Source organism: Pygocentrus nattereri, chromosome 9 (genome assembly GCF_015220715.1).
Source record: "Pygocentrus nattereri isolate fPygNat1 chromosome 9, fPygNat1.pri, whole genome shotgun sequence".
NCBI classification, from domain to species: Eukaryota; Metazoa; Chordata; class Actinopteri; order Characiformes; family Serrasalmidae; genus Pygocentrus; species Pygocentrus nattereri.
The window spans coordinates 32,055,734-32,072,348 of record NC_051219.1 but is presented as its reverse complement, the minus strand read 5'-3'; the positions used below and the strand labels follow the sequence as shown (position 1 = coordinate 32,072,348).

Below are 16,615 nucleotides of genomic sequence, written 5' to 3'. Positions count from 1 at the left end.
CTGTAATGTATACACACGTAGAAATTCATCTGCCATGAGCTTAAATACAGACAACACTGAAGGGTGACTGAAAGCCTCTAATGTCTCTTTAGTCACCACGCCTGAAGGTTAGAATTTTAGCTGGAAAATGCAAACAGCCTCTCCTTGGATCACCACCTTATCGTGGTGGAGGGGTTTGCGTGCTTGAATGATCTTAGGAGCTATGTTGTCTGGAGCAAAAGCTCCTGGTAGGGTCTCCCATGGCAAACTGGTCCTAGGTGACAGGTCAGACAAAGTGTGATCCATAATAACCCCTATGAAGACAGAAAAACAGGACTTGTGTACCCTGCCCGGAACAGGGTTACCGGGGCCCCACCCTGGAGCCAGGCCTGGGGGAGGGGCTTGCCAGCGAGCGTCTGGTGGCCGGGCATTTACTCATGGTGCCCGGCCAGGCCCAGCCCGAAGGAGTTACATGAGTCCCCCCTCCCATCGACCCACCACCAATGGGAGGGGCAGTAGTAGGGGTTCGGTGCGTTGTGGATCGGGCAGTGTCCGAAGGCGTGGGCCTTGGCGTTCTGATCCTCGGTTGCTGAAACTGGCTTTTGGAACTTGGAACGTTACCTCACTGGCGGGGAAGGAGCCTGAGTTGGTGCGCGAGGTTGAGAGATACCGGCTAGATATAGTCGGGCTCACCTCAACACACAGCTTGGGCTCTGGGTCCAATCTCCTTGAGAGGGGCTGGACTTTATTCTTTTCTGGAGTTGCCCATGGTGAGAGGCGGCGGGCAGGTGTGGGCTTTCTCATAGCCCCTCGACTCGGTGCCTGTATGTTGGGGTTTTCTCCGGTGGACGAGAGGGTAGCTTCCCTACGCCTTCGGGTTGGGGAACGGGTCCTGACTGTTGTCTGTGCTTATGCACCGAACAGCAGTTCAGAGTACCCAGCCTTCTTAGAGTCCTTGGGAAGGGTGCTTGAAAGTGCTCCTCCTGGAGACTCTATTGTCCTACTGGGGGACTTCAACGCTCACGTGGGCAATGACAGTGAGACCTGGAGGGGTGTGATTGGGAGGAATGGCCTCTCTGATCTGAACCCGAGTGGTGTTCAGTTTTTGGACTTCTGCGCAAACCACAGTTTGTCCATCACGAACACCATGTTTGAACACAAGGATGTCCATAAGTGCACATGGCACCAGGACACCCTAGGCCGCAGTTCAATGATTGACTTTGTAGTCGTGTCATCGGACTTGCGGCCATGTGTTTTGGACACTCGGGTAAAGAGAGGAGCTGAGCTGTCAACTGATCACCACCTGGTGGTGAGTTGGATCAGGTGGTGGGGGAAGATGCCGGTCAGACCAGGCAAGCCCAAACGCATAGTGAGGGTTTGCTGGGAATGTCTAGCAGAAGAACCTGTCAGATTGATCTTCAACTCACACCTCCGTCAGAACTTTGACCAGATATCGGGGGAGGTGGGGGACATTGACTCAGAATGGGCCATGTTCCGTTCCTCCATTGCTGAAGCGGCTGACTGTAGCTGTGGCCGTAAGGTAGTTGGTGCCTGTCGGGGCGGTAATCCTCGAACCCGGTGGTGGACACCCCAGGTGAGAGATGCCGTCAAGCTGAAGAAGGAGTCCTACCGGGCATGGTTGACCTGTGGGACACCAGAGGCAGCTGGCAGGTATCGACAGGCCAAGCGATCTGCGGCTTCAGTTGTTGCCAAGGCAAAAACCCGTGTATGGGAGGAGTTTGGTGAGGCCTTGGAAACTGACTTTAAGTCGGCTCCGAAAAGATTCTGGCAAACCGTCAGGCGACTCAGAAGGGGAAAGCAGTGTGCCACTAGCACTGTATATAGTGGAGATGGTGTGCTGCTGACTTCGACTGAAGACGTCATTGGGCGGTGGAAGGAATACTTTGAGGACCTTCTCAATCCCACCGACACGTTCTCCAGTGAGGAGGCTGAGTCTGGGGACATGGGAGTAGGCTTGTCCATTACTGAGGCCGAAGTCGCTAAGGTAGTTAAGAAGCTCCTTGGTGGCAAGGCTCCAGGGGTGGATGAGATCCGCCCTGAGTTCCTCAAGGCTCTGGATGTTGTGGGGCTGTCTTGGCTGACACGTCTTTTCAACATTGCGTGGACATCGGGGGCGGTGCCACTGGATTGGCAGACTGGGGTGGTGGTGCCTCTTTTTAAAAAAGGGGACCGGAGGGTGTGTTCCAACTACAGGGGAATCACACTCCTCAGCCTCCCTGGCAAGGTCTATGCAGGGGTACTGGAGAAGAGAGTCCGGCTTATAGTCGAACCTCGGATCCAGGAGGAACAGTGCGGGTTCCGCCCTGGTCGTGGAACACTGGACCAACTCTTCACCCTCTCCAGGATTCTGGAGGGTTCATGGGAGTTTGCCCAACCAGTCCACATGTGCTTTGTGGATCTGGAGAAGGCATTCGACTGTGTTCCCCGGGGTATTCTGTGGGAGGTGCTTCGGGAGTACGGGGTACATGGCTCTTTGTTACGAGCCATTCAGGCCCTGTACAAACAAAGCTGGAGTTTGGTTCGCATAGCCGGCAGTAAGTCAGACTCGTTCCCAGTGAGAGTTGGACTCCGTCAGGGCTGCCCTTTGTCACCGATTCTATTCATAATTTTTATGGATAGAATTTCTAGGCGCAGTCAAGGGATGGAGGGTGTCCGGTTTGGTGACCTCAGGGTCACATCACTGCTGTTTGCAGATGATGTGGTCCTATTGGGGACATCAGGCCGCGAACTTCAGCTTTCGCTGGATCGTTTTGCAGCCGAGTGTGAAGCGGCTGGGATGAGAATCAGTACCTCTAAATCCGAGACCATGGTTCTCAGGCGGAAAAGGGTGGAGAGCCCTCTCTGGGTCGGGGATAGGCTCTTGCCTCAAGTGGAGGAGTTCAAGTATCTCGGGGTCTTGTTCACGAGTGATGGTACAAGGGAGCGGGAGATTGACAGGCGGATTGGTGCTGGGTCAGCAGTGATGCAGGCTCTTTACCGGTCTGTTGTGGTAAAGAAAGAGCTGAGCCATAAGGCAAGGCTCTCGATTTACCGGTCGATCTACGTTCCCACCCTCACCTATGGTCATGAGCTTTGGGTAATGACCGAAAGAATAAGATCGCGAATACAAGCGGCCGAAATGAGTTTCCTGTGGGGGTCACATCACTGCTGTTTGCAGATGATGTGGTCCTATTGGGGACATCAGGCCGCGAACTTCAGCTTTCGCTGGATCGTTTTGCAGCCGAGTGTGAAGCGGCTGGGATGAGAATCAGTACCTCTAAATCCGAGACCATGGTTCTCAGGCGGAAAAGGGTGGAGAGCCCTCTCTGGGTCGGGGATAGGCTCTTGCCTCAAGTGGAGGAGTTCAAGTATCTCGGGGTCTTGTTCACGAGTGATGGTACAAGGGAGCGGGAGATTGACAGGCGGATTGGTGCTGGGTCAGCAGTGATGCAGGCTCTTTACCGGTCTGTTGTGGTAAAGAAAGAGCTGAGCCATAAGGCAAGGCTCTCGATTTACCGGTCGATCTACGTTCCCACCCTCACCTATGGTCATGAGCTTTGGGTAATGACCGAAAGAATAAGATCGCGAATACAAGCGGCCGAAATGAGTTTCCTCCGCAGGGTGTCTGGACTCTCCCTAAGAGATAGGGTGAGAAGTTCAGTCATCCGGGAAGGACTCGGAGTAGAGCCGCTGCTTCTTCACGTCGAGAGGAGCCAGCTGAGGTGGTTCGGGCATCTGGTTAGGATGCCTCCTGGACGCCTCCCTCGGGAGGTGTCACAGGCGAGTCCACCTGGGAGGAGACCCCGGGGAAGACCCAGGACACGCTGGCGCGACTATATTGCCCAGCTGGCCTGGGAGCGCCTCGGAATCCCCCTTGGAGAGCTGGTGGAAGTGGCTGGGGAAAGGGAGGTCTGGGCTTCATTGCTTAGGATGCTGACCCCGCGACCCGAATCCCGGACAAGCGGAAGATAATGGATGGATGGATGGAAATGCAAACAGGAAAAAGAAAGCTAAAAGGCAATATTAAAGTGGAATTCCACCAAGTTTTCAAAATTCCTTCACAATACAATTGCTGAGATGTACATTTTTAGAGAAACTTGGTGGTTACAGGAACCAGACATCCAAAATGTTCATTTGCACTAAATGCTAACTCAGGTTAAGAATACAGTGCCTTTGTTTTGATTTGTTTTGTTTTATCCTGCAGACTGATATAAGGCAAAAAACAACTACCAAAGAAAACTTTTCAGATTTATTACTATCAACATTACACAGAGGACATGTAGGCTCACTGGCTATTTTTGATAGTATTTGCAATGATTATAGCAGAGTTGTAAACATTGCAACCCCTGGTTAATTTCACAACCACTGAAAATAAATTTTTTTAAAGTTTTAACTTTAAGTAAAATGCCCCATTTCACAACAAAATGCAATTGTAATTGACTTTGTTTACATCTCAAAATTGGAGATGTGGAATTCTCCTTTTAATTGTAAATCAATGCTAATTTTGGTTAATAAGAAAATGTTTGACTTGTTACAATGGAAATATTTTGATGTAAATGTATGAATAAATATTCACCTTTTTAATATAAACCTAATGTGTTATAAAGAGCCCTGCTGCAAGCAGGTGGTGCCTTTAAACAAACAACCTTTAAACAATTTGGGCGTAACGGGGTGGGGTTTCAACTAATGACCTTAAACTACATTTAAAGCCTCTTCATATACCGTTATACAGCTATTTATGGGCCGGTAAGACAGGGCTGCACACAGGCCAAAACAGAACAGGCAAAGAGCCAGCTGGAACAGCATAAACCCAGCAGAGGGCAGTGTGATCAGGGCCACCTGACTGACTAAAGGTTTCTCCTTCCCTTTCCCTTTCTCTGCTGTTTTCATGCCCTGCAAATTATGCATCTTTGCTTATTTCACTATGTTACTCTGGGTCTGTGTGCATTAGGTTTGTGCTAGTCACAAAATGTGTTTTACTGATACAGATTTTCAAGGAGTCTTTTATCATGGTCCACTACCATGTGTAACTAAAATCATGGGGGTCAGCTTCTACCATTCTCTTTACTACTCTGGAAAACAATGGGAGGATGGAAAGATAGTCAAAATACTTAAGATAGAGGAAATAAGGAGACAGTGGCCCGAAGAGATAATGAACAAAACACAAGAGAGGGGCTCTCCAAGCCACATTATCTGCAGAGAGGAAGCATGTTGCTGTTTCTGCCGTCTAATCCCCAAATCTCCTATAATCAGGATGAGCGGGAGCATGTTGCCTGACTTAAGAAAGTGTCTATGTAAAGACTTGGACAGGTTCCTCGGCCATGGGGTGGTCTAAGTGGCCAGGCAAAGCATTAGGACGAGGGGGCAGGCAGGAGCAAAGCTTCTCTCTGTGGGAAACGACAGTCTACAGCAAGACTCTAGACCAGGACGACACTGAACACAACACAGGAGGGATGCCATGAGAATGCTGAAAAAAAGAGAAGAAACCTGAGAAACCTTTCCACTGAGAGAACATCATGGTGAGGCACCGAGGGAAGTTTTATTTGTTTGAAAAGACAACTTAGGAAACATTGGCACTGATTAGAAGAGGTGTGATCAGAGATCTATAAGATAGTCTTCCTGTCAGCCTGGTTAAATTACACGTTGTGTTAATTAATGAAAATAATACATTTCAGAACACATCCAGCATAATGCTCTAGTATACTGCTGTAAACTGACTGAACGTCCAGTACTTAGTAACATTCTTATATAATCTTGCATACTGAAAAAGGGATGCATTGAATTAAATGTGTACATTTCCACACATAAAATAAAAATACATCAATACAAACTGCCAAAATAAAATAAAATCAATAATAGAAAAAACTGGGTTGGTGATTTTATGCATGTGGAAATGATGACTCATTTGAGTTAGGCAAATTTAATGCTTTTTCAATGCGCACTCTGAACCAGATCCATTAGCACAAGTAAAGACTTTTAGTATAAGTATACTATACCAGTTGAACAGTTTGTTATCAGAATTGTACTTTGGAGCCGAGAGAGCCGGGGCAGAATTTGTTCCCCAACAACAGATTGTTTATGTAGCAGAAACAGAATATTTTCCCATCCTCTCTTACTCCCTGCCTTGCACTGTGCCCCTCTCTTGGCCTGCAGTGGTTACAGTATGTTAGCAGCAATAAGAGCTAAATATAGTCTGACCATGAGTAATAATAACCAAGGACAAATGAGCAAAAGCTGAATAGGCAAAGCTGGTTTTCTGCTGGCAAGAAAGTACTCGGATGAAGTATTCAACAATGTGTGCATTGTTTTAGGGAACAGCTGACACTGTCAGGGTTACATTGTGGCAGGAGGTGAAGGCTGTTTGACAGACAGTAGTCTGAGTGATATAATTATAGTAAAAGGCTAGATCATCAAATCTGCTTGAATCTGATCAAATTACCAAAGAGTTCAAGCCTTCATTGATGGATGTAGCCTAAGAGGCAGATATCAGTTCACTCTAATCTGATAGGTTAATATTCCAAAACTGACCCACTATGTACACTGTGGAAGCACATGAGGGCCTCTTTACAGTACTGGTGATAGGAACTAGGGGTTTGTAATACAATAACATCCATTTTTTGCCATCCCAAATGGGTAAACCTATCTCTGACCTCTGAGTTTTGTTGATAATCGTAAAATAGTGGTTAATCTGCAAAAATAAGTTTTCTGTGAGGGCTGTTCTGTCTTACAATGTCCTCTTCACTATGAAGGGATTTTAAAAGATAAATTTGAGACCAAAATCATACCTCAAAACTACAAAACTACAAAAAAATGTTTCAATAATCAGTACACCTATTTGTCATCACCTGAGGTTTCTTTTTGTGGCATTAAACTCTTCAGACGTCTGGTTCCTATCGCCACCACTATGAATTCTGACTTGTTAAGTCTAGAATGGAGCATTTTGGATCAACTAATCTGAATGATTACACATGAACCGTTTAAATTAGTGAAACATTTTGAATCAGTGGAATTCCCCTTTAAGCACAGTAGATGCTTGTCAACATTATACTCTTTCTGAATGCCGTGGAAAGACTACTGCTCTGAGTGAAGTAGTTTAGAGATGAGTCAGCCTGTTTTAGTTTGTATGCATTGGCAAAGTGCTCTAGTAACAGATGCTGCAGTCTGACTTCACCTCATGTGCCATTAGCACTACATGTCCTGTCTTTGGCCTTTATGAGTTTTACCTAAAGGTGCAACTCAGCTCATTTTTAGAATAACAGTTCTAATTTGATGTAGTATGTAAACATTTCAAATGTACCGTTCCCTCCCCAGGTCCATTCTGTTCATGGAAACAGCCTGTTTTTGTAGAATATAAATACTTTAATATGCAACTGAAAAACATTTAGTTTATTAGAAAAGGCCAATATCTGTGCAGCATTTCTTTTATCAAACTCAATACTAGTGACATAACTAGAATGCAGTGCAAAAAAAACAAACAAAAAAAAAACCAAATAGATAATACAAACAATAACACAAAAAACAATAGACCCCCATCTGAAAACTCTCAATTATTAAATAAATCACAAGGTGTGTGACAGTGTGCTTGGTATTGTTACATATCAACAAGACAGTGCTTTACTAAAAGCTAATGGTTGTTTATAAGCATAATATTAAGTTATCGTAGGTACTCATGAGTCATGGATAAAAATAAATTAAGTAGCAATATAAGTGTTACAATAAAGATGTTAGAGGGCCAAGTCACCAGAAACCCCCCCACTGTGACTCTAGTCCAGTTACCATGCCTACTCAATACCTATTTGCAAGAAGCTGTTACATATGGTTACTAGTAAACAGCAGAGGTAAAAATGAACAAAATCCATTACTCTACATGATGCAGCTGTGACTTGATTTAATATTTTTATTAATAGAGAGCTGAACTCTGTGTGCAGAAAGCCTGGAGAAGAATTACAACCACAAAGCACAAGGAGCTCTATACAGCAGAGACGTGGGAAAGGTCCAAGTCTGGAACTCTTTGTTGTACACTAAGCTTGTGTTCAAAGATGGGATTGTGAACAAAGGTGTTCTGAATACAAATGAAAACGACCTGAAACACACCTTTTGCCTTTTGACTGAATACTTTGCAAATAATAAAGTGAGTCTTATCTTGTTTTAATCCAGGCCTGCAGAGTTTAACCTTTTCAACTCCAAGGACCTGTTGGCAGGCCCACACTTTAGTTTACATCATTTTGGCACTAATTGTTTTAAGTATGAATATTTATGTAATATTTATTATATATTTTAATACAATACTTAATATTTATTACATACATTTAATTTAGTGTAAATTTTGTACACATTTGAATCAAGGCATTTGAATGCATTCAATGCAGTTTTTTCAATGCAGTAATATGGTAAAGGGTGTTGATGGGACCAGTGCAGAATGACTGATATCTCACACCTTCTCACCACAGGGCCCTGGTCAAGCAGCAGCCAGGATACAAACAGTGATGGAGCAGCTGAGCGGTATGTGATTGCCGGCTCGTGGGAGCCAGATGGCAGAGGTTAAGGTCATCGTACAGGAGGACCCCATTCTGGGCTCTGGTCCAGATGAGGATGCCTCAGAGGCGTGTACTTCTGGATATGACCCGGACTCTGGGAGTTTACTTTCAGACGACTCTGTCCTCCCTGATTATGAGCGTGAGGACAATGCAGAGGGGACGGCCGATACCCTGTACCAAGCCTGCGCCAAGAACCAAGCCTCATCCCTTCGCAGAGTGCTGGAGAGGGGTGTCACAAGGGACGAAGTCATGGAACTGGACATCAATGGCAGGGTAGGTATCCAGTCAGAAGTTACAATACTGTGCCAAAGTCAGAGATCATCTATTATATTTAATTTCTAGTTAAAACAGCCATTAGTGAGAGTTCTTAATTTTTCAGGAAATATGTCTGGGATTAGATATATAATCCACTTAATAAAGGGGAAAAGAAGACTGGATAGACCACCAAAAGATAAATCATCAGATAAACAGCACTTAAATGTTTCATCTTTGTGAGAGGGCAGCAAATTAAGCTCTACTTTTGCTTTAGATCTGAAAACATCCACAGGTGTTTCTGTCCATCCTTCCACTGTGAGAAAACAACTCAACAATGTGGGTCTGAAAGGATGTGTAGCTGTCAAGAAGCCTGTACTGAGAACAAGAAATGCAGAAACCAGATATCAACATCACTGAATGTGGGATAAAAAGAAAATTAACTGTGAAGGAAGTTGAGAAGAAAAAACTAAAGAAATAAGTAGAAGCAGAAAATGCAACCAACTTGTAAGACTGAACTCTGGAGGTGTGGAAAAACATCCCTGCAGATTTCTTTGAGAAACTAAAAGCAAGTCTCCCAAAAAGAAGCTGGAAGCTGTAATAAAGGAAAACCTTAAATTAAATACACATTAAATATTGAAAATGTAAAACGTTTAGTTATTTTCTGTATCATTTTTGGTTTACATATCTGTTTTCTGTTTTTTAATGATGCTATAAAATATAAATTCTTAATGACTTTTAACTGGAAATTAAATAAATAATGGGTAAATATCAGACTTTACAGTATTGTATCTTATGGGCCCCAGTGCAAAGAAATGAATGGGATCTGATATAATAGTTACTGTCTATGAATTAAAAAATGACAAAGTAATTTGCATGTGTACTGTACGATGTGTATGAATGTGTACGATTGCTACAGTATGTCAGTGATATAGGCTAATAGTTATTATGTATCATCAGCTACCATTGCATGCATGAAGGTGCATAGTCAGCAATGTTAGGGGTTTTAGAAAAACAGAGTGCAAGGCAGGCTCCAGCGTGTTTATCCAACCTATCCAGTCACCTTTGTCAATGTTATTACAGCTAATTTCTCAGAATAATGACCACTGCACATCATGGTTAAACAAGTAACATACCTAAAAGACCTGCACATGCCTCAAAGACAAAAACTCTTGTGACATGAGATCATAACAGCACCGCTGTGTTTTCTTCTGATTTTGGCAGAATGGTCTAATGCTGGCCGTTGCTAAAGGATTCATAGATATTGTGTATGGGCTGAACAAATGTCCATATTTGGATATTAATCACCAAGACAATGATGGCAACACAGCACTCATGATTGCAGCACAGGCTGGTAGGCAAGTTTCATTTTGTTGTTGCTTTGCTTTTTTTTTTTTTAAATAAATATTTCAAACAATGCATGTATACAAATGAAATATATAGCAGCTAAGTAACAGTCCCACTTTACTATAACACAACAGGTTTTGTGACTATCCTAACCTACATCCTGAACTTCTTCTCTGGAGTGGACACTGAACTCAGGGACAACCGAGGCTTTACTGCTCTCATTAAGGCCGCCATACAGGGCAACAATGACTGCGTTGCTTCACTGGTCATGGCAGGTAAAGAACTACTATTAGCACATTGTTCTGTGTTTCATTATATTTTTGTATACAAATGCAGCATGATGAAGCTTCAGCTCAAATAAGAATTTGCAGGCTTTTTGGTGTTGGTCTCTCAGACAAATGGAACATCATTGCTTTATTTGGGTCTGTAATATCACAAAAACCATAGTACAGGCACAGCATTGGTTCACGAACAAATGACCTCAGGCAAGTGCTGATGCACAGAACCCTTTACTCTGGTTTTATTAGATCTTAGTGCAGCTTTTGAAGAATTCTGTGTTGGCTTCTTACCTAAATCATATTTAGGTAGCAGACAATTCGTGGTTTCACTTGGAATCCCTCATAGTTCAGTTTAAGGGTCTTAGCATGTAAAAAGTGAAAAAGCAATCTCTAGGTGATGTCATTAGGAAGCATAATAAAAATTTTCATAACTATGCTGATGACACCCGATTATACATTTACATTATTTCTGATATCAAGATTCTGTGAACAGACCAGCTGTGTGTCAGATATTTCTCAGTGGATTTCGAAAAATTTTCTACAATTAAATCAAGAAAAAAACTGAAATACTGATTACTGATACAGAAACTCAGAGAAAGCTCATTTGAGAAATATTGCTAAAGTTCAGCCTTTTCTATCTCAGAGCGACGCAGACAAACTTGTTCATGATTATTGTAATTGCTGTTCTTACTGAACTTCCTAAGAAAACAATCCATCCTCTACAACTCATATAAAATGCATCAGCATCCTAACAAAACAAAAACAAGAGATCAGATCACTCTCATTTTAAAAGAACTGCAATCTGTATCACTCAGAATAGACTTTAAGACTCTGCTACTAGTTTTAAGACTCTAAATGATCTTAAAGCACCTGCTTACATCACAGACTGTTTATGTTCCAACACGTGATCTTAGATCTGCAGATAGTTGCCTTCCACAAATAGCTTCTGTAAAATCCAGAGAACATGGACTCGTTCAGGTGTTATGCTACTAAACTGTGGAACTCAATTATACCTTTTATTACAGTAAAGCTCTGTGCTCACTTATAAGAAGCATCTAAAAACTTATTTCTTTATCTTAGCATTTAATTAAAACTCTCCATCTCATGGTATTTATCTTTTAATTTGATCTGTTTCATTTTGTTATGATCCATCAAGCACTCAGACAGTTTGATACTATGAGATGGTGACGCAAACACCAACAGGTTTAAAAAGTCAAATCTGAGGACGTTGTCTTTTCTGATCCCCAGCTAATCTAAGAGTCCTCTCAGACAGCACTGGCTAGAGCACGTGTGGACTTATCAGGACTTATTTAAAGTCCCTCTGGAGACGGTCCAGCCATACGTCTTACTAGTGCAATAAATGCAACAGAGGTCAGTTTAGTTGCACTGATCTATTTTTGGGCAGCTAAACCCAAGTAGCAACAGAAGAAAATATTCGTGCCGCACTAGCTTCAAATTTGTACATTTATATTAAGGCCATTGTACAGCGGTTAACCCCTTAAAGGGATCAACAGGTGTTCCAGACTTTTTGTGCACTTTTGTAGCTACACAATTTACACAGTTGTGGAATAATAGTTACTTATAATAGATACTGGATAATAAGTCTTTCTATTAACAACTGAATAATAAGCCTGCGGTTTAAGGTGTTAATACAAGTCTTGATACAGCAATGACAAAATCACTGAGACAACTAAAAGATCCAATCCAAACAGCAGCTGTTTAGTTAATCCTGTAATCAATTACTTCACTTGAGTAATCATGAATTAAAGGCCTGTACGTCACCCTTAACACCTTTGTGGAGAATCCAGCAAGGACACTTGTTTCACACTGGTTAGAATATTAATTAAAATATTACACTTTACCTTATTACTCAGAAAATGGGCCTACTAACAACTGTGCAAGACCTTGCAGATGAGCAAAATTGTCACCGTCAGTTACAGAACAGAAAGAGTTCTTAAACTTGCTTACATTTTCTTCTTATGTTCATAAGTGCAATACAGATCTTATGAAACTCTTATTTTTATTCTTCTTATTTTATTGTAAATAGTCTAGAGATTGAACTTAAAATGTTATTATTTATAATGTTTATACTGTTTCCTGTTTCTATTACTGCCTTACTTCTATTACTCTGCCGCTGTAATACTGTGAATTTCCCCACTGTGGGACTAATAAAGGATTATCTTATCTTTTACATTTCCTTTTATATTACTGACACTGTATGAGATACTGTTACCTTTACAATTGGACTGAAATAGGCAGGACCATGACACTGCCATTTAAGGTGTACCGTAAATATGTTGAACCTCTTGCATAACATTTTATTTAAGGCTGTTCCTTAATTGGCCACTTGGGGGAGCAACAATGCTGCCTATAAGTTGAATGAACTGTACTGAGCAGTGAAACACTGAAGGTCCCCAGAAATTGGACTGAGAGCTACTGCAATACACTGTACAAGTTAACTTAGGCTGTACAATCACTATAATAATTATAATTAATAACTATAGATCTTATTAATGATGAAGTGATCTACTAATTATTTGACAGTTAAATGATCGACTAGTTTTCTTTCTTTAAGGTCAAACATTATAGACTGAACTGAACAATAACATGCATAACCTTTTAAAGACTCAGGAATAATTAACCAGAAAAAGACCAGGAAGGCCTTAAGAAGACTCGCAGTACTATGAAAAAGTGATGCTACCTTTTATGACTTTATTTCCAGTTAAAACAACCATTTAATACAAGTTCCACAGAAAACTGTAACAAAGAAATAGAATATCATACTTTTTGGTATTGTGTGTCCAGAACTGTCCTCCTTTTGCCTTTATAACAGCTTCTGAAACCTTATTCCACATCTCAGATTTCCAGTTTTAGTGTTCTAGTGAAAATCTTGTTTTATTTCCTTTTCTCATTGACAGCTTCTTGGCAGCTACAAATCTTTTCAGACGCATAGTGTTGAGTTGTCTTCTCTCAGTAGAAGGATGGACAGAAACACCAGATTTTTTTCAGATCTGAAGCCAGATTTTTTTAGTCACTGTCAGTTTTTTCTCAAGAGGTATTAATTAATCATACTGGAATGTGTAAAGCACCTTAACTCTTATTTCTTATCTGTCTTTATCTCAGGGGCAGACTTATATGCAGTGGATGGTACACGGGGTAAGGACGTGAAGGAATGGGCGCTAAAGACAGGACGTTTTGAGACTTTTAGAAGGCTCAGGCAGCTATCCATCAGGCCCCGTGCAGAACAATTCTGTGAATGCTTCAACCCGGAATGGCCAGAACTGAAAGAACTAGTGGCCAAGGCCACAGCCACAAAGACCACGGGGCAGAAGGTAGCCCATCGGCTGAAGTCGACCTTTACTTTTAGCTTCCCACAAGACCCTCAGGACAATGGTGTCCTGGACCATATGGTGCGCATTACAACCAGCATACACAGCCCCCTGGTGGTCACTGGCTGCCGACCGCTCTGTCCCACCAGCCCGCCAGAGATTGGCAAGAGGCGCCTGGCAGTGCCTGACCTGATGCAGCAAAACCCAGGCAAAGAGCTAGAGGAACGTGCAGTGCGCCATAGTAACGGCTCCATATCTTCTGCTTCTCCCTCCATCACTTCAGCCGGTTCAGTGTCACTGACTTCCTGCTGCTCGGACACAGAGCGGAGGGGCAGTGTGCTCTCAATAGCCTCCAATGGTGTCAGAAAGTTTGTCCCACGCAGCATGGCCCGCCGGAACAGCATCTTCCCCACTGGCTGCGTCCCTCAAATCAAAGTCACCAAGTCTACCGGGCCCACGCCCAAGAAAGAGAAGAAGAGGAAGATGTCTAAAGGTTACCTGGAGCCACCAATGTGGAAGTACAAGGAGGCAAAAGAGGAGAAGAAGAAAGAAAAGAAACGCCAGGAGAAAGAGAAGGCTGATAAGGAGAAGACAGACAAAGATACCAAGAAGAAGGGAAAAAAGTAAACAAACTCCCATTGGATAACTGAAACGCTCCAATCTATCAAGCATACGAGTTCCCAAAAAGCTGCAGTTAAAAATGGACACATTAGAGCTGAAGGGGATGACAGCAGCTTCATGAAATATAACTTCAGATAACTTCTTATTGCTCTGCCAGAAGCTTGAATGAAGTTATTCTCTAAACAGTCTTGAGGCTATCAGGACAGATAAACTTTTAAAACACACAAAAGCAGCTTGGACATCTTGGTTTCTCATGGATATTTATTCACAATATGCTTAAATGATCAAAGTCTCCAAAAGCAAGTCATCTTTCTGTTTTTTAGGTTTTCTATCAAACATGAGGTAAAACATGCATTAGTGTTTTACCTTTTGTTTTCATTATCATGTTCTATTCTAAGCCTGTACAGAAGGCAGAACATTCTATTTACCAAATCTGTGAAGAAATGAACACAAATCCTTTTGGAATTAAATGTATAATTACACCAACAGAGGTAACGTTACAACAAATTGGGAAAATTTAAAGGATGCTAATAATGATGTCAATCCTACCTTTTTTAAAGAGGGTAAGATTAAGGTAGTGATATTTAAATTTGATGCCCTTCTCAAGCTATTTTCGTCCATAAAATGACCTTATTTTTGGCCTTCCTGTGTGGTACATCAGAATACAGGAGAACTATAGCTGGAAATATATCACCACTTCTGGTCTGGTGGTCTATAGAGAGTGCTCTACATTCACAATCATCAATGACTTTTTTATTCAGATGAAAAGGACTCTGAAATATTCTTTGCCTCAATTTGCATAAAGCTGTTTTCTTGTTTGTCTCAGGGATATGTGGTTGAATTAATGCTGTATGTGTTACGAAACTCATTGCTGATAAGTACACCGGGGTAAGTAAAGCCGGGGTTGGGAAGAATAATCATTTTTATTCTTAGATGTATTATCAGATGTGGTTCTCTCCTGAAAGATCCTGAATCAATTAACAAAACGTCAATCAGATTTTTATCTATGCTCTTTAATTCCCATACTGTAAAATTAACTCACAAGACAAAGTGGCAAATTTGGCTCAGAGGAGGAAAATGTGCAAGTTCTCAATAAAGCACACGTGTTAGCAGTCATAAACTGATCACAATTTTTGTGTATATGAAATAAAAATCCCAAAACTATAGTAAACAAAGTCTTTTGAGGGTCTTGTTTAAGAACCACTTCTTCACAATGCCAACAGGCTAATCCACTAGTATTCAGAGTCTGGCTTTAAAGTCAAGAATGAACTGAATTTCAAGCTTCAAATGTCCACTTTTAGGCTGGAACTGCTATAAAGTAGTATTAAGGATCGTCGCATCACGTGGCATCACTTAGCACAGCATCAGGCACCATAGCATCACATACAAAGCGCTGAACAATACAGAACGTGTTGCAGTCAGAGTGCAGAGTGCTCACAAACGTCAAGTTCAAGTTAATTTTTCAGACCATTGGCATCAGTTTACTACCTCTTCACAAACTCATTGTTCACAAGGTGAAAGACAAAGGCTAAAAAATACTAGGCTATTCATGTTAGCTGAGAAAACTATTAACATTTGTCTGTTAATCTAAAAGGCTAACTACCTTTCTCTGTGTAAATTTCAAGCCATGTCTACTTTGGCTTTCAGTGGTCTCAATATGGCTTTGATTTAACATAGATTTAATAGTAATGACAAAGTGTTGAGCCACACACTGTGACATGCTGGGAAAACAATAGTCCTTGGAGTCGACAAGTGCCAGTGTGTATTGCCATTGAATGTAGGCGCTAATGTGCTTTTTTTTATCTTCATTAATAACATTGGGTTCTATTGCTAGAAGCTATATGATGCAACACGATGCATGTATTTGGCTTTAAAACCTCAGTAATCAAGATACAGCAGCATTAGTTTGGTGCACAACCATGCATGTACTTCCAAAGGCAAAAACTTTCTTTACTTTTAATATTAAATATTAATATTAAATAATTTCTTTAATTTATATTAGATAAAGTTCATGCAAGTGGATTTTTGGAGAATGTGTATGTGATCTATTCATCATAAAATTTTAATGTAAAGAGCAGCTGTGCTCAACTGATGCAGAAGGACAGCAAAGATATGTTCATATTTATGATTACATGACACAAAATTGAAAAGTTTATGAAAATTTAAAAGCTTAACAGGGATTCTACTTTTTTTTGGAATCAATGATCAGTATCCTTATCAGTATCCAAAATTTCTATTACCCAACATTCCTATACTGTACACGAAAACAAAA

At 41.7% G+C, this 16,615-nt stretch overlaps 1 protein-coding gene across 1 annotated transcript; it reads left to right on the top strand.

Annotated features, from left to right (window-relative positions):
• Window positions 1-5,278: 5,278 nt before the first annotated feature.
• Window positions 5,279-15,518, top strand: ankrd33aa (ankyrin repeat domain 33Aa). The gene is made up of 5 exons (XM_017707941.2): window positions 5,279-5,498; window positions 8,430-8,789; window positions 9,993-10,122; window positions 10,250-10,390; window positions 13,517-15,518. Exons 2-5 carry the CDS (start codon window positions 8,511-8,513, stop codon window positions 14,347-14,349), a joined length of 1,383 nt encoding a protein of 460 aa, XP_017563430.1. The 5' UTR covers window positions 5,279-5,498; window positions 8,430-8,510; the 3' UTR covers window positions 14,350-15,518.
• The last annotated feature ends 1,097 nt before the right edge of the window (window positions 15,519-16,615 follow it).